Genomic DNA, 23,301 nt, shown 5'->3' with positions numbered 1-23,301 from the left:
ACATATTTTTGCCACCTCCGCGATATAAGATGGAAGAGGAGGGTGTATATCCTTGATACTACCGATAACAATTAGAGTGGGAGATGTGGACCTGAAGAGGACTAAATAAGCATTATAAAATCATCAATTTCAAAATTCTATGGAACCTCAAGTTATAGCATTCACAAGATTTTCAGAAAACTTGACCTCTGAACTTAATCTAAAGGTCAAGGTCACTGAGATTCTAACTTGTCCAAAATTTTTAACAGATACACCTGTGGTATAAATTTGAAGCTGCTATGCTGCTTTGTTCTCGAGCTATCACATTCACAAACTTGGGTGTGGGTGGATGAGAAACCCTGGCTTGTAATTCAGTCAGGTTGTGGTCAGGACTCTGTGCAGGCCAGCCAAGTTCTTCCACACCAAACTCGCTCATCCATGTCTTTATGGACTTTGCTTTGCTCTGCTTGTTAGAACAGGATGCGACCATCATAAATGGTTACCACAAAGTTGGCAACATAAAATTGGCAAAAAATGACAACAAATTAAACTGGACATAGCAATAACAAATAATCAGCTATATTAACAATGAATTGTAATGTATGGATTTCCTCAACCAAATTTTTACCAAACTATAATTAACCACAGGGCAAAATGTTTGTTTGAGGAAATGAACAACCTTGGCACAGGAACGATGGCATAGAAACTTGGAAGAATGGATTCCACTAAATCTCTTCTAATCATATAAGTCTGAGTGCAAATGTCACACAGTCAGTTAAAAGACTGAACCTGAAAGGAGGCAGGGCAGTGATCCAAAACATATCTCGAACTACTTCACAAATTTAGGGGTAAGATAACTGGGTTTTCAAACGTGCTACAATACTGTTGAATTTATTTTACTTAACTTTTTTGGGTTATATTTAAGGTAATGTCTTGAAAGGTGTAACTCCACAGGGCATTTTACATATACTCCCATATTTCTTCCATATTTCTCTGAAAGTGTCATTTGTCAGATATTGGTTTGGTTGGTTACAGTAACATTACAAGCTCACCATCTGGGACAGCTGTACGAGGCTGGCTCTTCAACCTCAGAGACGGCCTAAACCGGGTCCGATCATTGAAGCTCCAGCTCTTCTGCACTTTGGCAGGGCTGCCGCCCATCAGTTCTGTGCTGCCCACCATCTCGTTGCCAGGGGAACAGCGTTGGCGGTCATTCATGGACGTCTGCCGACTCTTCATACTCTGACCACGAGGGCTCGCCATGCGGACCCGTTCCTTAAAGCTCAACTTCTGACTGCATGGAGGGAGAGAAGACAAGAGAGAGAGAAAATAGCAGAGGAGCAGAGAAGATGACAGCGGATATGGTGAGAAACATTCATATCAGTAGAAAGGAAAGAGGTAATATAGTAGGAAAGTAGGAAAGATGTGCGAGAGAAAAGACACGGGGGAGGGGGGGGGGTAGGAGGGACAGAAAGAATGATCAGATATAGAGAGGAAAAAGTGAAGAATGTGAGTTAAGGATTGAAGTGACAAAGAAAGAGCTTATGTGTGACACAGATTGGGGTTCAGAGAGAGACACTGGGAGAGAGACAAAAAGGGGATGCTGTCAACACCTATTTCCCCTCAGAGAGTGAGAAGAGTTCAGAGCTCAGACAAAGGGCACTGTTCTGTCTTTTCCTTTAGACCAAACATCATCCATCCAACTGACATGCCCAAAACACCAGAACAGTGCCAGACTGCCTACCAAGCCACCAAAAACAAACCCTCAGTGATCCTGAGGTGTTGTAATCGTCATTCGCAGCTGAAGCATAGTAACATTACCGTCATCACCACGGTCATTTTTAATCGACATTAAACAAATGACACCATTATTGAGAAAAAGCCTCTAAAATTTCTAGATGGTGCTTGATCTTTTATGTTTTTGGACAAAATCTTAATTTAGATTTTATTTTCTTTACTTGCAAAAAGAACAAGATTTTTCCAAGACGAATGTTGTTGCCAAATCGCTTCCAGCATGGTAATTAATAGTCACAGGTAAGTCTACTAAAACCAGTATCAAAAGGTTAATCATTAATGAGGTTTTTTGAAGCATATAACTGTTTAATGTAGTTATTTATGATCACATTTTCACTTTTATTTCTATTAAATCAAACAAACTTGGTCTTCCTCTATCACCCCAATTTTTGTCAGGCTAAATAAATACCTAATGATATCACAAACATTTAAAAATGACAAACAAAAATGAAATTCATGACATAATGTTCACATCTTTGGAAACCTTTAAGGGGCTGCTGGGTATGCAGAAAGTTCAAAATCAATGAGATGCACTGCAGCAAACTATTACTGTATGCTTCTTGGGCAAATTGATCAGCATGCAATGCAGCAGATCGATGAGAGAGATGCAAAGCTCCAGCACAATTTCCATGCCAAAAAAAATCATCTTTTTGTTCAGACCACAGTATCTCACCTGAGATTCAGTGATCAATTTACCAATTTATCTACTATTGTTTCTTGAAACTTACAGACCTGTGCAATATTACCATTCCTTTCTCTTACTTGTGTAGCAACACAATTCAGTGCTGCAATGCACAAGCTAAAACTATAAATTATCACTGAGCAATACAGTAACGATGTGATATTATACACGTACTGTTATTAATAAACAGAAATAAAAATCCAATATTGTGGACTGAGACAAATAGTTGGAGAGAAATAGATCTTTTTGTGTTATCATAGTTTCCATCATTGATTGGCATAATGATTTAAATGGGAGGTACAGCAGTAATGTAACAGTGACGTTAACAGTAAATATAGAAGAGCTACATATATGCTGTTGAGAGATAATTTAGGATAACAAGCCCAGATCCATGATTTCCTTATTTTATTAAAGTGTCTCCCTGAGAAACTAGTATAAATATCCATAATTTGCAATTAAATGAAATCAAATTAGGAAAGAGTCGTGACAAGCAGCATGCCATAATGTCAGTTTATTGAATCCTTTTAAGAACAAAAGGGGTTTCAACATGCAATTTGTTTACTGCTGCAATTTTTTTCCTTAATCATATTAAGGAAAAAAAAAATTGGTATTGCTTTTGAAAATAGTACCTTGTAAAACAAAGTCTACTTCTGCAATGACTTTAGGTGGAATTCCCTTTAATTTTTAATGCAGTAACAAAGACTTGTTTGGGATAGACAGGCAGCAGGCAGCAATAGTCAAAGAGACAAATTCCTTTATGGGATAAAAAAATAACCGGGTAAGGAAGCACTGTAAGAAGGCAGTTAAGTGGGGTTCTCTTTGTTCTCCTCCATGCCATTAGTCATTCATTCTCACAAGTTACTCTAAGGGCTAAGGGCAGGGCAGAGAGGATGCTGGGTAGTACTGTAGGTACCTCCTATATTTCCGAGAATACCTTCTGAAGAGCCTTCCATTACTTAGACCCTTACTAGAGCACAAGGGACAGATGAATGAAATGGAGGGAAAGGGATGGAGAAGAAAGGGATAAATAAGGGAGGATATTAAACCTGGAGCAGATTTCAGCTCACAGTGGAGAAATTCTCTACAGTCAATATTGATGCACAGCAAACACAGGGGCAGGGGATATAATTCAAAGAGGGATGGGAATGGGTATAACCACCTGTACTCAGTTTTCCCTCACTTTTGGGAAGACAAACATATTTACAGTACAAATCCAACAAATTTCCTGTCGGTGCCATTGTTGTTGGATCCCTGAGCTGCAGAGCTGGAGTCAGACTGGACATTTATCAGAATTTAAACTGACAGTTTATTAGTACAAAGTATGTCCAACTGAATCTATGTGCAAATACTGCATCCAATACAAGCAAACCAAATCCATATGTTCTGTCTCCTCTCCTCCGTTGTCTAAAACTTTAAATTAAAAGCTGCCATGCTTGCCAGTTTATTTGGCCCAGTTTGAAGTGAATGCTGGTTTTTCAACAGTGTTGTGGAATAAATAAATATTTTCACATGAACAGTGTCATTGCAAAGAAATGTTTTCTTATCAGGAAGGAGGTGAGTCGGCTAGAGATATAATTTCACACTTAAATGATGAGAAATAGTTCTCTGGTTAAAAATAGACAAAGGAAATGTTAGAAAAAAGACAAATTCTTTGGAAGTCTACCTACTACTATCAGTGGGATTGAGTTATACTTCACTGCACATGGAGGTATGAACACACACACACACACACTCTCACACACACCTGTCTATACGCATAACCTAATGATTAAACCGCCGTTAATCTTTATTTCATGTTTCTTTTCACTGCCAATATCCAGCACACTTATGCTCAGCATGATGCCTGCTGTAGCACTTTGTGGTGCGCCTAATGTTTACTACTGCTGGTGTTTACAAGTCTGCTTACACAAAAACCACCAGCCGTTTACCACGGCACCTACCGCCGCCAAACAGCCACAGTTGGCAGTCTGTAAAACCACTAATAACAGAGAGTGTTATGAGTTCCCTTGGTGGAGGAGAACATTTAGAAGAGAAGCAGTGTCATAAAAGTGTGCATAATTATGATTAAACGAGTGTAAATTGTTTCTAAGAAAGGAAAACCTAATTAAACACAGTCTTTTAAACAGAAGGATTTCTGGGGAATTAATGTTGTTGTGAAAGCAACAAAGCCTAATTAAATGCTATTTTGTTTAAGGATGAGAAGCACATTTGCTTGTGTGTTTGACTGAGAGTGTAAACTGTTTTTTTTATATACGTATGTGTGGTGGTGTTTTAAGTTTAAATGCCTTAAAAAGCTGCTGTCTCAACATAAGGTCCCCAAATGTTGCCAAAGAAGTGCTGCACTGTAAAAATTATACTAGCATAATTAAACTCACAAATCTTTCTCTGTCTTTTTCCCCTCTCTGAAATCCTCTATCTCCCCTCTCCTCCCTCTTTTTCAACTTTGGTCTGTCTCTTCTAGACTTGTGTTTGATGAGTTATATAAATACAATCCCAATGGAAAATGTGCGTCATGGTACAGACATGGTACAGGCTCCTGTGTTTGAAGAAGGGTGTGCGTTCATATGCACACACACACACACACAAGGGTGTGCGTTCATATGCACGCACACACACACACACACACACACACACACACACACACACACACACACACACACACACACACACACACACACACACACACACACACGGAAAAGACAATCACCATCACAGTTTATGAACTGAGATAGAAAATTGAGGTAAAAAAAATTGAAAGAAAAAGCATTCTGTTGTTTCACAAGATTGTTTGAAAGTAGCACTTGTTTGCTGAGCAATTGCTCATAATTAAAAAATTGTCTCCATTACCACACTTCTGCCTACCTGACTTTTAAATTCTGCACAGTCTCTGCACCATATGTGTGCCTGCATGTCTGTATGTGTGTGTGTGTGTGTGTGTGTGTACCATGTTTACATATCTTTATGGGGACCAAAACTTGAATACTACTACACTTGTGGGGACCAACAGTCCCTTATGGGGACAAAATGCACGTCCCCATGAGTTTGAAGGCATTTTTGAGACTCAAAATGTGGTTTTACAGTTGTTCTCAAATGCTAAAACACAAAAGCCAATCCTCTAAACCAGGGGTGGGCAACTCCAGGCCTCGAGGGCTGGTGTCCCGGCAAGTTTTAGATGTGTCCTTGAACCAACACAGCTGATTTAAATGGCTAAATTAGCTCCTCAACATGTCCTGAAGTTCTCCAGAGGCCTGGTAACGAACTAATCATGTGATTCAGGTGTGTTGACCCAAGGTGAGATCTAAAACCTGCAGGACACCGGCCCTCGAGGCCTGGAATTGCCCACCCCTGCTCTAAACCAAATGACCGGTTGTCTAAACACATTTACTAAATCTAGCCATCATTTACCAATATCATAAACACATGTCACATGAAGACACAAGTCACAGAACACAATCCTCCGTCGTCATAAATCTAAACACATCTTGCCTTGCTAAAACACAAGTTGCAAAAGAACTCTGCTCATCTTCTCAAATGAAAGCTCATGTGATGCAACATGCTTGCCACAGTCAGCAATATTTGAACACAATGAACAGACCTGGCGTCATTCATTACACACAACGACTCAAAATTGAAGACACCTGTTGCTAATGCTGTGACCACATGTATAAAAGCAAGTTCAGAGTGCACAGTATGCCGAAGATTCCAAACACACAATGGATGAAGGCAGAGTCAGGGAAGAGGAAGTCGATGCAGAGGAGGGAGAAGAGCTGGCCCTGGAAGAAGAGGAGCAGGCCAACGAGGAAGAGGAGCAGGCCAATGAGAAAGAGGAGGAGGCCAACATGGGAGAGGAGAACGTCCAGGAGGGAGTGCAAGACAACCTCGCACCATCATTACGGACGAGATGCGAGCAACAGTCATTGACCGTGTCATTGTCCATGGCATGACAATGGCTGAAGCAGGACTAAGAGTCCGTCCGAACCTGAGTAGGTTCACCGTGGCCACCATTATCAGGGCATTCAGACAACACAACAGGTATTGTACTCGTTTGCTTTCTTTGTCACAATAAAGTTTTACAAACCTGTGAAAGTAGTCTATTGGTTTCAAATCAGTTGTGACTGTATTGTAACACATGCCAATTGACAACACATGTTTCTTTCTTTAGAGTTGAAAGAATGCCACATAGAGGTGGGAGGGTTGCCATATTTACAGCAGCACAAGAAACCCTCATTGTGGATATGGTTCGTGGGAACAACCTCATCAGACTCCGGGAGATCAGAGACAAAGTCATTGCCGATAATGTCAACTTTGAGAGCATTGACGATGTCAGCTTGGCCACAATAGACCGAGTTGTCTGGTGCAAAAAGACGCGGATGAAGCAGGTCTATAGGGTTCCCTTTGAGCGCAACTCTGCGCGACACAAAGACCTACGTTACGAGTATGTGCAAGTAAGTATCCATGTTCACAGTACAGTTAGTGGACATACTGTGTTGCTCAGTGGCCTACATTACTTCTGGACAATACTGTGCTACCTGATTGACTGTTGTTCTGAACACCTGTGCACTTTCACATTTTCACAGAGGATATTACAGTTGGACGTGATGACCAGACCTCATGAGTACCTCTTCCTGGATGAGGCTGGCTTCAACCTGCAGAAACAAAGGCAAAGAGGCCGTAACATCATTGGCCAAAGAGCCATCACTGAGGTCCCTGGCCAACGGGGGGTAATATTACCCTTTGTGCGGCCATGGGTTTGGAGGGGCGGGCATGCTGTCCTTGGGTCTTACAACACCCAACGTCTCCTCACCTTCCTAGAAGAGCTAAAAGACATCCTCCTGGACCGCCAACAAGACCATCCTGGGCCCGCACATCACATTTATGTGATCATTTGGGACAATGTCCGCTTCCACAGAACAAACCAAATCAGAGAGTGGTTCACCACCAACAGTGACCACTTTTTAAACGTCTGTCTGCCACCCTACTCCCCTTTCCTGAACCGTATAGAGGAGTTCTTCTCATCGTGGAGATGGAAGGTTTATGACAGACAACCATACACAAGAGAGAACCTAAGGGCAATGGAGCTGGCCTGTGTTGACATCCCAGCGGAGGCCTTCCAAGGATGGATTTGCCATTCCAGGGCGTTTTTCCCGCGGTGCCTGGCAAGAGACAATATAGCAGGGGTGGCCAACCCGCGGCTCTCGAGCCGCATGCGGCTCTTTGCCTGGTTTCATGCGGCTCTTACGTTCATATCAAAGTTTATGTTTGTGTTTTGATTTTTTTTTATGTTGTTGTTTTAAAATGTGCGCGTTCGCTTCGCTTGAGTTCAATACGGTATTTTCATCAAATGCGCATGTGTGTGAGATGAAAATACCGCAAAGTTTCCCAGTAGGAGCAAGTTCGCCCTTAAAATGGCAGGAAAAAAATGCACAGCAAAAAGAAAATATGAAGATGAACACAGGACGTTTTTAACAGAGTGGGAGAGTTTATATTTTTTTGTTGAACGCAATGGTAAGCCATTCTGCCTTATATGTCAGACGTCATTAGCGCATTTCAAAGCTTCAAATCTTCAGCGCCACTTCAGCTCACTCCATGCTAACATCGACCAGGAATTTCCAAAAGGGACTGAACTTCGCAAGCACGAGTTGGCCACTTTGAAAAGTCAGGCAGAAAAGCAGATACAGTTTTTCCAAAAATTTACGAAGCGGTCAGAGACCATAACGCTCGCATCCTATCAGCTGGCTTGGAACATTGCACGGGCTAAAAAGCCATACAATGAAGGGGAGTTCGTTAAAAAATGCCTCAGTGATGTTGTTGAAATCTTGTCTCCTGAAAACGACAAATTAAAACGCATGGTATCAGACGTCCAACTGTCCCGCCACACTGTTGAACACAGAATATCGGACATTAACACGGCTATTGAATCACAGTTGCACTCTGACCTTCAAGCATGTGAGTATTTTAGTGTCGCATTGGATGAGAGTTGTGATATACAAGACAAGCCTCAGTTGGCAATATTTGCACGGTCTGTTTCAAACGATTGTGTGATCAAAGAAGAACTCCTGGATATTGTGCCATTAAAAGACAGAACCCGTGGCATAGATGTGAAAGAAACCATGATGGCTGCATTTGAAAAAGCAAATCTGCCCATAACGAAATTAACTGCAATAGCCACGGATGGAGCACCAGCCATGATGGGATCTGTGAACGGGCTTGTGGGGCTGTGCAAAGCTGACCAAACTATTCCTGACTTTTGGAATTTCCACTGGACAGACTGAACCTGACCCTGCAGGGTAAGTTAAAAATGCTCCCTGACCTAGTGCAAAGTGTGTTTGCGTTTGTCAACAAACTGAAGCTGTTCAAGACACATATTCAAAAGGGAGATTTAACGCATTTTCCCACTCTGCTAAAAGCCAGCGGGCAAGTCGCCAGTGCTGCCCTGAGTAAGCAAAGAGCCAGATATGCAACGCTGATTGAAAACTTGCACGAAAGCAAAAGTAAATGCTATTGTAGATTATTATATTCTTGTTTGTGGACTTGGTTGAACTGAGAGTTTGTGTGTGTGAGACAGTGCACACAATGTTCATTGTTGAAAATGACTGGCCTGTGGTTTTAGTACTGTAGGAGTCCATTTCTGTCATTATCATGTTGGTGTGTGACATTTACAATAAATCTGGCTGAGCAGAGATGTGTGTGTGTGTGTGTGTGTGTGTGTGTGTGTGTGTGTGTGTGTGTGTGTGTGTGTGTGTGTGTGTGTGTGTGTGTGAGAGAGAGAGAGAGAGAGAGAGAGAGAGAGAGAGAGAGAGAGAGGGAGGAAAGGATGGGTGATGTTCATGTGTGCCCATGCGTATGATGTGGCTCTTTGCGGTAACACAGTAAAAAAAAAAGTGGCTCTTGGTCTCTGACTGGTTGGCCACCCCTGCAATATAGCCTGCGATGTGGATGAGGTGATGTGGCCCGATGCAGCACAGCGACATGATGCCGCACAGTGATTGTGGTGTGTGTGGTGTGACTAACTTCACACCCTGATCATGTTTTCAGGAGTATTGTTGTTTGCAATAGATTCTGTTTTTGTGTTACAGTAGTGTACGTACATGCAGGATTTTCTATAGATTTATACTCACAAATCTAAATGCCTAATCCTCTGCAGAGATCTATGACGATCCGTTACTGTATGGTTTCTAAAAATATGTAATTATGAAACAAAGAACCTTCTCACAAATTGAGCATTGTGTTTTCAATTGTTTTGCTGTAGTGTGTAATGATGTGTATATTGTTTACATTTTTGAAAGCTTCAAGCTGCTCTTTTGGTGTGAAAGTTTGAGTTTTGCAGTGGAAAGGTGTGGTTGTGTTTATGTAGCTTTAGAAAAGGGTGTTGTGTTTAGACATTGGGGAACATGGTGGAAACATTTGAAATGTGTTTTAGCATTTGAGAAAAACCATAGTGTCATGGTTACAATTAGGTTATGGTTAGGCTAGAGTTAGGCATTCATTTCTGATGGTTAGGGTATGCAGGTAGGGAAAGCATTATGGCAATAAGATGTTCCGACTAAGAAATGAAAACAAGATTGTGTGTGTGTTTCGAAACCTGTCATTCAGTCTATTTCAAATTTGCTAAGTATATCGCCTGGGCCCTGAGGAATTTCAGTGTCTGTTGTTGTTTGAATTGAATTGATATACCTTTATTAGTCCCACAAGGGGAAATTTCATATTGTTGGGTTGAGTGCTAGTCTCATTTGTGACCTCTTAATTATGTCACTGTTTTAGTTCAAATCAATGAACTGCAATATATTAGCAGAATTTCCTAACAGTGAAAATAAGTAAAGGGTGACACTGCACATCTGGTTTTCTTTTATCAGAACAAATCAGCCTTGATAATCATTAACTGTCCACTATTGCTCATTACCCTTTTTATGTTGTATCATAACACTGCAGCACAGCCTCTCTTTTTGAACAGTTTTTCTCCTCTCCAATTCATCTGGGCAATATTGTACATTTAGCATATGTCAAATCAAAACTATGGCTAGATTCTGTTAAGTAATGTGAGGGCAAATAAGGGTTCAGTCATTCCATAAATCAATAAAGAAACTGAGCCTTTTGTCTCTGCCTTTTGATGTCAGCTGCAATCTGCAATAAATGTCACTAAACAAAAAAAACCATCCATTTCTTATTTGTCAACACAATCAAATGACAAACGAACTAAGACTGGAGTAAACAACCAGCTAATCCAGATAAGAGCAGAAATCAGTCTATAAAATGTGTAAGTCATTAAACAATCGTCTAAATAATCGAACAATTGTATCACATGTTAAGTTGTTTACGTGTTTGTGTCTTTGTCAGTATGAGCTGAGAGTCATACAAACCTGTAAGTAGCCTCGCCCTGCTCTTTCCTTTAAGGGTTAGTGGGGAAAAGAGGAGAAAAAGGGAGAGAAATCAGTAACCCAGCAGATTAAATGAGGATTGTAAAGATGTTGCCATTAATGGATATGGGAAGCATCAAGCCAAAAGGAGGCAAAAGGAAATAAATTTGAGTCCAATGGTTTAATTACTTTCATCACATGCAAGCAGCCATGCACCACAAGGCTAAATGTTAGGTAAAGGATAGACATGGAAATCAGAAAAGTACAGTCATGGTTTTTTAGGACTCTATGAAGTCCTGAGAAAAAACAAAGTACACCCTCACTGCTTCTACAGTAACTAAGAGGATAAGTAGCAGCCAGGTGCATGTGACTAACTGATCATCAGTAAGTGTGACCACCTCTATAAAAGAAGTATTTTGGCAGTTTCCTGATCTGGATCATTCAGCTACATGTTAACACAATGCCACAATCTTCTCAAGAGTAGATTTCAAAGCAAATTCAGCGCAGAGTTAGACCCTGCAATGATCAGCAAAAATACGCACAAAAAAGAGCTACATGTCAGACTCTACAGGCCTCAGTAAGCATGTTAAGTTACAAAAAACAGCTAAAAATCTATGGCTTATTTAAAGTGTTGCCAGAGGAAAGCCTCTTCTCTGTGAAAACATTACAACACCATGGTTTAGCTTTGCAAAGTTGCATCTTAACAAACCAAAAGACTTAAACAATTTAATTTGGAAAGACTAGGCTAAAGTGGAGCTGTTTGGCCATAATGCGAAGTGCCATGTTTGCAATAATCAAACAGCATATTACCACAAATACGTCGTACCAACTGTCAAGCATGATAGTGACCATGGCAACTCGCACTCATTGAGTTGACCATAAAGTATACCAAAGTATTCTTGAGTGAAACATGAGGATATCTGTCTGACAGATAAAGCTTACCCTAAACTGGGACACGCACCAGTGCAATGATGCCAAGCACAAAGTAAATCTATGAAATAGAAAACAATCAAGGTGCAGTCAAAGTCCACACTTCAACGTGAATGAATGATTCAATTCACATAGCGCCAAATCCCAACAACTGTCACCTGAAGGATTTTTAAACAAATGTCCACAAACCTCACAAACTGAAAAATTCTGAAAAACATGTGAGAGGCAGATGTGAATAGAAAATGATTAACTTAAGTTACTGTTTCTGAAGGTGGTTCTCTGAATCATGGGGTGTACTTTTTTTTAACAGGATTGCATACAGTCGTGTGGAACCTTTCCCCCCCCCCACAAGACTGGTTGTATACTGGCACAGCTTCAAAAATGCAGGACAAAACAAATATTAGTACATCGCAAAACTCACTCATATTCATGCCAGCTCAATATTTCTGTCTGACTTGCTGAAAGTAATGTGCTAATTTTACCCAGGCTGAATTCATAGTTTAATTAAACATCAAGTCAGCTAGAATTTGAATTAATGGCATCTCATAATCTTTGGCATCTGTTAAATTTGTGCTACAGTCCAAAAAATTTAAAAAGTACTTTCTTTCTTTTTAATGTTGAAATGACCTTTGCCTGCATTTTCTTTTAACCTGTCTGGCAGGCATTTTCAGCACTAAATATTTACAAAATGTACTCAATCATCAGACAAACTGTTAACAAAACACATCAGCAACCATATATGTTGCACACATAAGATTTGACAAATCTTATGTGTGAATCTGAGGATAGTGAAAGTTATGCCATCAGCAAAACATTCCAGAGTTTGGTATGCTTATGAAAAAAAGAACGTTACAATGATTCATAACAATGAGTTATGCAATGAAACAGCAGCCAAGGTTACACCAGAGGAGGTGAACACACACCAGGTGAGGAGGAAAAGATGAGAAGGAGGGCTGAGCAGCAGAGGCCATGATTGTAAGTCTGTAAGTTGTTACCTACTTGGCGGGGCTGCAGGTATGCAACGCCTTCAAATGAGGCTTCCAGGTAGCAATGGAAACCGAGTTCTCATCAGCAGCATAACTACGCCAGACACACTACGTGCAGAGTCAACAGGATAAATAAAGTAATGATAAATCGAACAATAAACGGAGCAAAAAAGGGGTGAGGGAGGATCATATAGGTTGGGTAGGAAGTGAGAGAAGAAAAGTGAGGAGGGAAAAAGAAAAACCTGATTAGTTTTCGGGGGGAGTGTTGATGCGGTGCGGTTGGGGGATGTTGAAGGGAGGTGGGGCAGTGATGGTGGTGGTGCTGGTGGAGGGGATACATGCCTGAGGGGGGGGAGAGCGCTTTGGTAGTGGTGCCAGGTGGCTCTGAGGTAGGGACGAGCACCGTCGGTGGAGTACATACGCCAAGCTGCCTGGGTGGGGGAGGAGCAGAGATGGACAAGACACAAACACATTCACATGTGCACACGCACGAACACACAGAAATGACACAAACTTGGTGAGGAAAAATAGACTGAGGTTTATGTGAAAACGTAACTTCCAGTTTAAAAGCCTGTAACCACCTGGCAGATATTGTGGAGGTTGTCCGTACAGACATGAAGAGTAAATTGTGTCATTTACAGTCACTGTAGTTAATTTGACATAGTTTCTCAAAGATATGAACAAAAGTGTGAAACCAGTGTTCTAATGCTATTCCATATTAACTTCTACTTAGGCAAGGAGTTTTTAAACTTTTGTCAAAGCAATGCTAAACTACAGAGACAGAGTGCAATCTGTTATATATGTCTAAAACATATCTGTATAAAATGCAAACATGGGCTGAAATGCTAACAAAAAGCATCAGGTTTGCTGGATTTCACAATATCAAAGGATTATTTTAGCACCATATGGCTATTAGCTGTAGGAAATCTAATGCTAGCTGGCCTAAGAAATATAATAAAATTAAAAATATCTTGGAGGCCTACCTTGGAGGAATATACCAGATTGTATTTGACCTATCAGTGAGAAATGTGCCTTCTACCTACATAAGCATGTTGACTCTCAGTTTTCCTATTTTTGCTTTTAATATGGTCTTTATAAAGGTCATACAGTCATTCCTGTATTTATTTTTTTTAATTTCAGCAGCTTTTAAAAAACATTTGGGTTTCTTTAACCCGTCGTAATACTTTCACACAAACATCTGCTCTTAGGCATTTATCAGTTTATTGCTGGCAGATGGAAGTGACAAGGAGACACAGCCGCCTAATACAAAGAGTGTGGAGGCTTCTTGGCATTTAGATAGATAGATATAATTTTATTTCGAACATGCAAATATAATTGAAATAACAGCAGAAAAAACAAAAAACAAAACTTAAAAATCATCAAGTTTTCATGTATATATCTATGTCTACAAAATATATGTGCTTTTAGTTTAGCATTTAGGCTAAACTAAAAGATTAGGACACCTTCTAAATTCAGTGCAGGAGAAATATTAAGTGCAACAGACTGTTTAAATTTATCTATGGAAATCGCGTGTTTGCTGGTAAAGTTATCAGCAAGTTGTAACAGTGGGGCAGGATGAGACATCAGTGTGTTTAGGGTGTTTGTCAGAGCCAGTGATGGACACAAAGTACTCTTTATACATCATCTTATTTAACTGAGCCGGTCATACAGTCTTCTATGCCAGATTAACAGTGAACCTAATTCAAAAGTAATAACTGATGAGGCCACAAGCTGTGTGCCACCTATCTTTTAAAGGTTGCTTCCTTTACATCGTCAACCATAATTTACTTGCAGCTGACTCAGCCTCCTCAAAATTGCCAGGTATGGTTACAAGATTTCAGACATGACTTGGAAAACCCAAATATAAACACTTCACACAGACAGGATGGAAAATTAACACTGACCACCTGCCAAACGCTAGTCAGTTTTGGCTGCTGATTATTATGTGGACAGTTTTTTATCATTTATAGATTCAATCTTGTTCTGAAAATTACACAAAAAGTTATTTGGCAAAACGACCATGACAGATGTTGAAATTTCGAATTGACCAGCTGTGAAGGCTTGAGGACAGTAGTAATATTCTGTTATGCACACACAGAAAATAGCGATTAAAAGCAGGGAGAGCTGCGTGAGATGAGGGGAGTGAAGCGACAGAGTAATGACGCCGTCCACATATTTAACACTTCACAGGTGCTTCCAAGTTTCCTTTTACCTGTTGAGGAAAATGTTATGAACTTGGCAGATAACAGACAGTGACCAGATACTTGATACACAGCCAGTAAAAGAGGAACAAGACCAACACACTGGATTAATTGTTCACTTAGTGGGTTATTAAGGATCAGTTGGGCTCCAACTGGATTTCGTCTATGCTAACAACAGATATTTATACATAACAAGGAGATCAGACAAAACATTGGTTTGATTTAATGAATTATTCATATAAATATTTATGAAAACTTTACCCATATCATCCGACTACTTATTTGGAAGGGAAAAGCACCCATACCATGTGTGTGCATACAGTGAGAATAAAGTGGATCCATAATGCTATGTATAAATTATTTACTCATTTATTTTCATCAGGAAGATGCTGTCAAACAGATGGCAAAGTATCTAAGAAATTGTATCTTAATGTTACCATTAATTATTCACTAAAACACATGATATGCACCGACATATGCTCTATTTAGAACATAAAGAAATTACAACGGCATTCCCTGAGCTATCAGGTTGATATTAAGACCAGACTGCTGCATGTGACCAACAGTGAAGTTTAGTTTCCATTGTTTGTATGCTTTAGATTTCCTTTGGTTTAGTTTGATTGACATATTTACATTACTATGAGATAGTTCTTTACAAGCATGACAATGATCGCTCGGTTGCTTCGTCAAACGACTGACAGCGGATATGGGACAATGAGGGAAGAAAATGCAAGACTTCTTGGCCGCATTTGTAGATATCCTTGGAAAGGGAAAGATCTTGTCAGGCTACTATGACAGTCTAGAAACCCCTTCATTAAGAAACAGATGCAAATGATGACAGACAGTTTGGGTAACAATTTAGATTTCCAGATTTCCACTTCCAAATATGCAGTTTTAAAACTGGGTCAGCAGTAGAGTTTTGGATTTAAAGTGTGAGGAAGTTTTTGTCTAGCTGTGTCTAACAGTTGGCGAACTTGATACTATCATATTATCATAACTGATACAGATTAGAACAACATTCGAAACAGCAGCGTGAGACTCAGACGTTCGAGTTTGGATTCTATTACTGACCGGAAAATTTCAGAAAGTAGTGCAAGGTAGTTCGTAAGATAGGAGAAGGTAGACAGAACAGACAAACGCCTACACAAAAACAAACACATGCAGTCTCACAAATACATGCAAAAAAGAGACACACACACATTTAGCTGCGCACTTCAGGGAACACACTCCACAGCAGATATTTATTGTTCATTAGCAAGCAATGCAGCTGGTCTTGTCTATTACAATAAGTGATAGTTTGAAGGAGCGTCCGCCCAGGGAATGATCGCCATGGAAACGGCTCATAAATCCCAGCAGTGTGTGTTGCAGTTGGACCTGAGAGTCGGCAGTGTGCCTCACACACTGTTAGTCATCACCAACTACACCTTGACAAGGCCGAGAAGAGCATAATACACACATACACACACACACTCACATTAAGTACGCTCTTAATGAAACACCCCTACAGTAATAGAAGTGATGCACACCTGCACTTCAACAAAGGGTAAAGAGTGGACACACTCATGCTTTTATTTAAAAACAGGCAAAACGGACGTGAACTACGCACAAATCCATGAACATTTTCACATAAAGGGAATTTTTTTTTCTATTCACACTGGTACTCAGCTGCTTCTACTGAAAAAAAACATCAGTCGAGGTGAGGTGTGTTTGTTCTCTGCATGTCTGAGTATCTACCTGGATGAGGCTGGCAGCTGGGTTCCTCCTTTTTTCAAAGTGCTTTTGTCGATGCTGCTCCTGCACCTTCAGGGCAAAGCCTGAACCTAGGATGCCCTATGTGGAGAAAACAAAGACACACACTGAGTTTAAACTTGAAGAAAATTCACCATAGAGAAAAAAAGCACCTGCTCTTATTTGTGTAATATGTACAGATTATTTTGAAGAAATACAGAAAGTGTAATCAGTCATTGCGCCACGATGTTTTACTCACAGCTGGCAGGGCAAAGAAGGAGATCCCCAGCAGAGCAAAACACGCTGATAATAACCGCCCCGTCCACGTCTGTGGGGTCTTGTCACCGTAGCCAATAGTTGTAAGGGTGATCTGAAAGTTCAGAGGACACTACTCAAATAATCATAGCCAACATCATTTTATTTATACAATTTAACTCACAGGATGAAGGAAATTATATTTTTGCACGCTGAAATAAAAGAGACTCAACGCTTTCATATACACAACAGATATGAACATCAAAGCATGCATCACATTCACAGTATTGTAAAAGCGTACAAGTACAAGTAGAGACTGAGATGTGCACGTTTATGTACTGTCTGCTTTTTGGTTTTACTTCCTCAAATTTAACTGATATTCTTACAAAGACTGAAAAGTGCACAGAAGCAGTTCACATTATTTTATTACATTTAACAAAAACATCTTGCCTTCAAGGTACCACATTCCTATCTACATGGCTATAGTATTATTTGTTAAACTTCATTTCAAATGAATTTCCAAATATAAGTGATATTAATAATTTTTATAATCTTCAATAACCGGTAAAGACAAGAGTTAATTACTTTCAAACAAATTTCTCAAATGCACTTATTAAACAGAATTAAAGAACACCAACATCTGCTGAATGGCACGCTGTGCATCTCCCAAATGTTCATATTTTTCCAACCAGGGAATAAAAGATTAATCAGTGTGAAGGAAAATATCCTCAGCATTTCGAAAGCTGTGTGAAATGCAGGTTCTAAATCTGTGAAACTGGCTTCTGGATCTCTGTTTTTTCACCTTAAAATTAAATGTATCTAAACTTGAGCTTTTAGCAAGTATAATACTACAGTTTTTAGTGTCTATCAGACAGAATCTTCTCCAAGGTCGCAGCATGTGTCATTCCCACAAGCCGAATAGGCCAGTCGCACCTGGCCGCAGGAGAAAATTGACTTTATTGATTGGGCCGTTTCTTGTTTGTGTGTTGTCTGTGTCCATATTTTCAAAGGAGGAAACAATGCGGTATAGCCAGCCAAGTGTGAATTTAAAGACCATTCTTCCTTGTTTTTGTATTGCAGGTGTCATTAAGGTCACAGACAAACTATGAAAAGAAATATGTCACTGCTGCAAGATCAGAGCGACAAAAGTTTTCTTTATTTTTTGCATGTGAAAAAATTATGATGGGTTTGGAATATTTTAAGAGTTAAGAGTTCATTTTAAGAGTTAATACAAATGATTCAGCTGTCATTCAATTAAGTTATGGTTATTTTAGCTGAGACTTCAGGATGTCACAAACAGGACTAAAATAATTTTAACCGGCTGTGTTTTACAGCATGCCGTGTGCCAGGTTAGTGTGCATCTCCATGTGCTCACCGTGCCCCACCACAGAGCATCAGCGTAGGTGGCAAACTCCTTGTTGAATTCTTTCTCCACCAGATAGACCAAGAAGGAGGAGAAGATCAACACCAGAAACCCTATATACCAGGCAGTCACCAGCTCCTGCAAGAAATACAGATAAAAGATCTTTATATTTTCATAAAGATGATTTCTAACCTTGTGCTGCAAACATGGTGAAAGATATTGATTGATTTTTTCTTTTGAATATAATCGCTCCCTATTGAGATTTTCACCACTCCACATAAGTCAATAAGTAACATTATTATCTTTTCCCCACTTTTCAACTTGGTTTGTGGTATGGAGAAAAAAAACAATATTTTTCAATGAAAATTTGGTCAATTTAAAGTTCACTGCACCAACAGTGAATACAGTACAAAATAAATATGAACATAAATGCATAAACAAGACGGATGGTCACAATATCAGGAGTACATGCAACTGGCAAATAAAAGAAATTACATCTGCATATAATATATCAATCAGAACAGTAATAGCATACTTTATAAAGTACCTGTGAAAATGGTGATTAAAAACTAGCACTAACAGATTGTCAGGTGCCATATAACAACTCAACAACATTGCATTGATGCTATTTTAAATAAATGTGACAGTTTCCAATTAGCTCAGTTTGCTGATGTAAAATCTCACTGCAAGTTTCAAGTCTTACAGAAGGATGTTGGCTTTGAAATGATTTATTTATTTATTTATTTATTTTTTAACAAGGTTTACGGAAATGGCGACAGGCTGCTCACATTAAATCAAAAGTGGCCCTGACGAACTGCTCTGCTGCCCTTTTAAGCAGGTGAGACTGCAGCTATATTGGAGTAGGTACTGGGGCCAGTCCAAAGAGCAGCTCAGCAGTAGAACGAGCAAGTAAAATGTCCAGTCACATTTTAGACTTCTTTGACAGCTAAAGTTACTTAATGCTTTCAAGCTTTTAAGTTAAGGTTTGTGTAAACAGTCATTCCAGTAAGTCTGATACAAAGTAGTTTAAAGCCAGCTCCACTTCAGCCGCAGAAACAGTCATAGGTTTATTTCTGTATTTGAAATAATTTAGATGATTAATTACATTTTGTATACTATATTCGTTTAATTAACATACAACAGTGATTTGTAATACACAATAAAAGAGGTGGGTTGTTAGCAAATGTAGCAACACACACCATTAGCAAACCTACAAAATCAGGCCACCTAGTGATCTAGACAAACACACACAGATCCAAACACCTCTCTATATGTTTAGTTGTAGATAGACTCCTGAAATGACTGTTAAAAAAAGCCCTACCTTACTATGTGCGTAAACTACAGATCCAAGCAGTTTCCAGGTCCCTCCCCTACGGTCCATGCGCACCATGCGCAGGATCTGAAGGAAGCGAAGGCTACGCAGCGCAGATGTGGCAAAGATGTTACCCTGGCTACCAGCTGAAACCACAGCAACTGAGGCGATAAGTACGATGATGTCTGGGGAGTAAAAGAGGGAAATTAAAGGTCATGGGTTTCACAATATTAGTAACAGGAACTGTGGTTGACTCACCTACTTTCTAAATCCATCCAACCTGCCATCCGTCACCTTTAAAACAGCTACTTATTCGCTAGAAGCTGTTGTTTTCCTTTTATTTACATGTTTACATAAGTCTTTGTTTGTCATTATATCTACAGCTTTAAGATATCATACGTATTTTGTCTCACTGAATTTCCCGAGAATATTGACGTCTTCCTTGCTTGAACACCAAAGTAAGAACTGAGAACTGCAGTCTTTTAAAAATGTGTGTTTTTATGTTCTACCCATAGCTGTGACAGTGGTAACTGTACCTGTAGTAACTAAGGGAAGACAAGTTTTATCAACATTGTTGCAACAAAAGTATAACTTCCTACTTATGAACCTGTTTATATAAGAAACTATATGTAACATCACAGGGAAGATATTAAAAGAACGCTATACAAACACAATTAAACTGTTTGGAGTTGTGAATGGCTGCATCCATAAATTGTACAGTTACATAGCAACATCTTCACACAGACCTACCTATGACACAAAACGGTTTTCTGGCAAAGCGGAGACGTCCCTGCCAGCCTCGATAGCGGCAACAACAGCCAGCACTCCATATTCGGATGATGTACTCCAGGCCAAACACTACAATCATCACAAACTCCTGCAGGATGCATACACAATAATTCACACACTTGAACCTTGTAGCATCATAAAAATAGTCAAACACCACAATCATCACAAACTCTCGCAGGACGCACACACAATAGTTCACGCTTGAACCTCGTAGCATCATAAAGATAGACTTAAAAAGTTATTCTTTCAATAGCTTTTTTCAAAAAGTCAAAAAGGTAAATCTGTAAAAAAAAAAAAAATCATCACTTACACTATAATCACTGTATATTTATGCATTTTAATGAGGGTAATTTAAAGTCACTACATGAAACAAGTTGATGTTCCTGACAGGAAAAGAAAAGGTGCAGTTAACAACATTGTTAATGACTGTTTACCATTAAGGTGAGCCAGGCCCTTGTTTGTTTGTTTTTTTCCCCATAATGCAGACTGATTCACTATTCAGACTTACAGTGATAATTCAGTGTTACAAGGCCATTAACACGGTTAATGGCTAAACTTGTGCTTTTCTTGCTTTGGTAGTAAAGATGTCTGTAATAAGAAAGACAACTTTACTGCAGATACTTTGACTCATCATAACAGGGAAAGCCTGTTTAAAGTCTACAGTGCTTCGTTTTTTGTTTTTTGTTTTTTCCAGATAAGCGACTAACAGCTGGACTAAAGCCTGCCAAAATATTTGTTTTCAAAATACTTGTTTTCATGCTGATAATTAGCCACAATTATAACAATTCTTTGAAAATATAAACTTTACTTTGGAGAATGTGGCCAATGTACTGGTCCATGTCCACATTAATGCTACAGGAGATGCTCAGCCATGGAAACCCATGATATGATGCTCCTAGTGCATTTTTTGTGTTGCTGTAAATGCCAGAGGTTTTGAAATTTCCAGTTAATGAGTCTTCAGAGCATTGGGACTTGGCGACCCTGCTCTGTAACTTCATGGCCGAGTTGCCCTGGTTCCATCAAGGCTTTAACTTTGCAATTATACCATTTCATTTGATCGTGGAATATCTAGGAGGGAGGAACCTTCACAAACTGATTATTATTGATCTGATTATTAATATCTTATTACAGTACCATGCTCCAATACTGAGCTCTTTTAAAAGATCCATTCTTTCACAAATTTTTGTAAAGGCAGACTGCATTGCTAGGTGTGTGATTCTAATCACCTTTGGGACTGAAACAATTGAATTCAAAGATTAAGAGGTGTGGCCAAACACTTTTTTCAACATACAGGGTGGGCCATTTATATGGATACACCGTAATAACATGGGATTGGTTGGTGATATTAAAGTCCTGTTTTTGGCACATTAGTATATGTGAGGGGGCAAACTCCTCAAGATGGGTGGTGACCATGGTGGCCATTTAGAAGTCGGCCATCTTGCATACAACTTCAATTCAATAAGAAGAGGGCCATGTGACTCATCAAACTTATTGGTAATGTCACAAGAAAAACAATGGTGTTCTTGGTTTCAATGTAACTTTATTCTTTCATGAGTTATTTACAAGTTTCTCTTTGTTCACAGCCATTGACATGTCGAAGAGGTTAACACGTGAGGAATGGATCGAAATTGTGTTGATATCTGGTGAACGTAGTAACCGGGTCATTGCAGCAGATTTCAACGCAAGACACCCTACGAGACCACCCATCTCCCATGCTACAGTCAGCAAACTGCTTGCTAAGTTTCGTGAAACTGGACGCAAGAAAAACTGTCACTAATGAAGAAACATCAGTGGCTGTCCTAGCTTCCTTCAGCAAGAGCCCACAGCGTAGCACTCGCCGCATGTCACTGGAGAGTGGCATTAGTCGAACATCCCTTTGGCGGATATTAGCTATACTCACAAATGGCACCCTTACAAACTCCAGCTACTGCAGCATCTCAACGAGGATGACCCAGATTGGCGCACAGAATTTGCAGAATGGGCAAAACAAAAATAGGAACAGGACCCTCAGTTCACGCAGAAGATTTTGTTCAGTTATGAGGCAAACTTTTATGTGAATGGTGAAGTTAACAAACAAAACCACCGCTATTGGTCTGACACTAACCCACATTGGATGGATCCCTCCAAGACTGTTGGACCAACAAAAGTGATGGTTTGGTGTGGTATATGAGGTACAACGATAGTGGGCCCATTCTTCATCAATGGAAACCTCAAGGCCACTGGATATTTGAAATTGCTACATGATGATGTGTTTCCCTCTTTATGCACTGAAGCTGGCACGTTCCCTGAGTTTTTCCAGCAAGATGGTGCACCACCACATTATGGGTGCCAGGTCCGAGCATAGATGAACAGTTTCCTGGAAAGTGGATTGGTCGTCGTGGGCCAGTTGAACGGCCCCCAAGGTCTCCCGATCTGACCCCCTTAGACTTTAATCTTTGGGGTCATCTGAAGGCAATTGTCTATGGTGTGAAGATACGAGATGTGCAGCACCTGAAACTACGGATACTGGATGCCTGTGCTGGCATTTCTCCTGTGGTGTTGTTTTCAGTGTGTGAAGAGTGGGAGAAGAGGGTTGCATTGACAATCCAACACAATGGGCAGCACATTGAACACATTTTATAAGTGGTCAGAAACTTGTAAATAACTCATGAAAGAATAAAGTTACGTTGAAACCAAGCACACCATTGGTTTTCTTGTGACATTACCAATAAGTTTGATGTGTCACATGGCCCTCTTCCTATTGAAAAAACAAAAGTTGTATCCAAGATGGCCGACTTCTAAATGGCCACCATGGTCACCACCCATCTTGAGGAGTTTCCCCTTTCACATATACTAATGTGCCACAAACAGGACTTTAATGTCACCAACCATTCCCATGTTATTACGGTGTATCCATATAAATGGCCCACCCTGTAGAGTATCTTGCTG

The 23,301-nt window shown here is 39.8% G+C and overlaps 2 protein-coding genes across 5 annotated transcripts in view; one reads left to right on the top strand and one right to left on the bottom strand.

Moving 5' to 3' along the window:
* Positions 1 to 23,301, bottom strand: part of kcnq5a (potassium voltage-gated channel, KQT-like subfamily, member 5a) — a 124,089-nt gene that overhangs the window by 9,476 nt on the left and 91,312 nt on the right. For 3 of the 4 annotated variants that reach the window (XM_085427429.1, XM_085427430.1, XM_085427431.1), the window contains exons 3-9: positions 20,335 to 20,461; positions 19,594 to 19,769; positions 18,285 to 18,410; positions 16,914 to 17,024; positions 16,661 to 16,756; positions 13,064 to 13,156; positions 1,032 to 1,269 (exon numbers count right to left, since the gene is read on the bottom strand). In XM_085427429.1, the coding sequence (XP_085283555.1) occupies positions 1,032 to 1,269; positions 13,064 to 13,156; positions 16,661 to 16,756; positions 16,914 to 17,024; positions 18,285 to 18,410; positions 19,594 to 19,769; positions 20,335 to 20,461 (967 nt within the window). Of the gene's footprint in view, positions 1 to 1,031; positions 1,274 to 3,368; positions 3,423 to 10,812; positions 10,840 to 12,738; positions 12,834 to 12,967; positions 13,157 to 16,660; positions 16,757 to 16,913; positions 17,025 to 18,284; positions 18,411 to 19,593; positions 19,770 to 20,334; positions 20,462 to 23,301 lie in introns of all 4 variants that reach the window. The other variant, XM_085427432.1, reaches the window with a different exon arrangement.
* Positions 6,141 to 10,799, top strand: LOC146655343 (uncharacterized). Its single transcript, XM_085428793.1, has 2 exons — positions 6,141 to 7,604; positions 10,790 to 10,799. Exons 1-2 carry the CDS (start codon positions 6,628 to 6,630, stop codon positions 10,797 to 10,799), a joined length of 987 nt encoding a protein of 328 aa, XP_085284919.1. The 5' UTR covers positions 6,141 to 6,627.

This window comes from Rhamphochromis longiceps, linkage group LG13, assembly GCF_057381845.1.
Source record: "Rhamphochromis longiceps isolate RC_006_pf linkage group LG13, R_longiceps_female_GT1.1, whole genome shotgun sequence".
Lineage (NCBI taxonomy): Eukaryota > Metazoa > Chordata > Actinopteri > Cichliformes > Cichlidae > Rhamphochromis > Rhamphochromis longiceps.
This window is presented reverse-complemented; position numbering and strand designations above follow the sequence as displayed.

Excerpts from the sequence above, each read along its gene's own strand:
- LOC146655343 (XM_085428793.1), top strand. The coding sequence starts at position 6,628 with ATGCCACATAGAGGTGGGAGGGTTGCCATATTTACAGCAGCACAAGAA.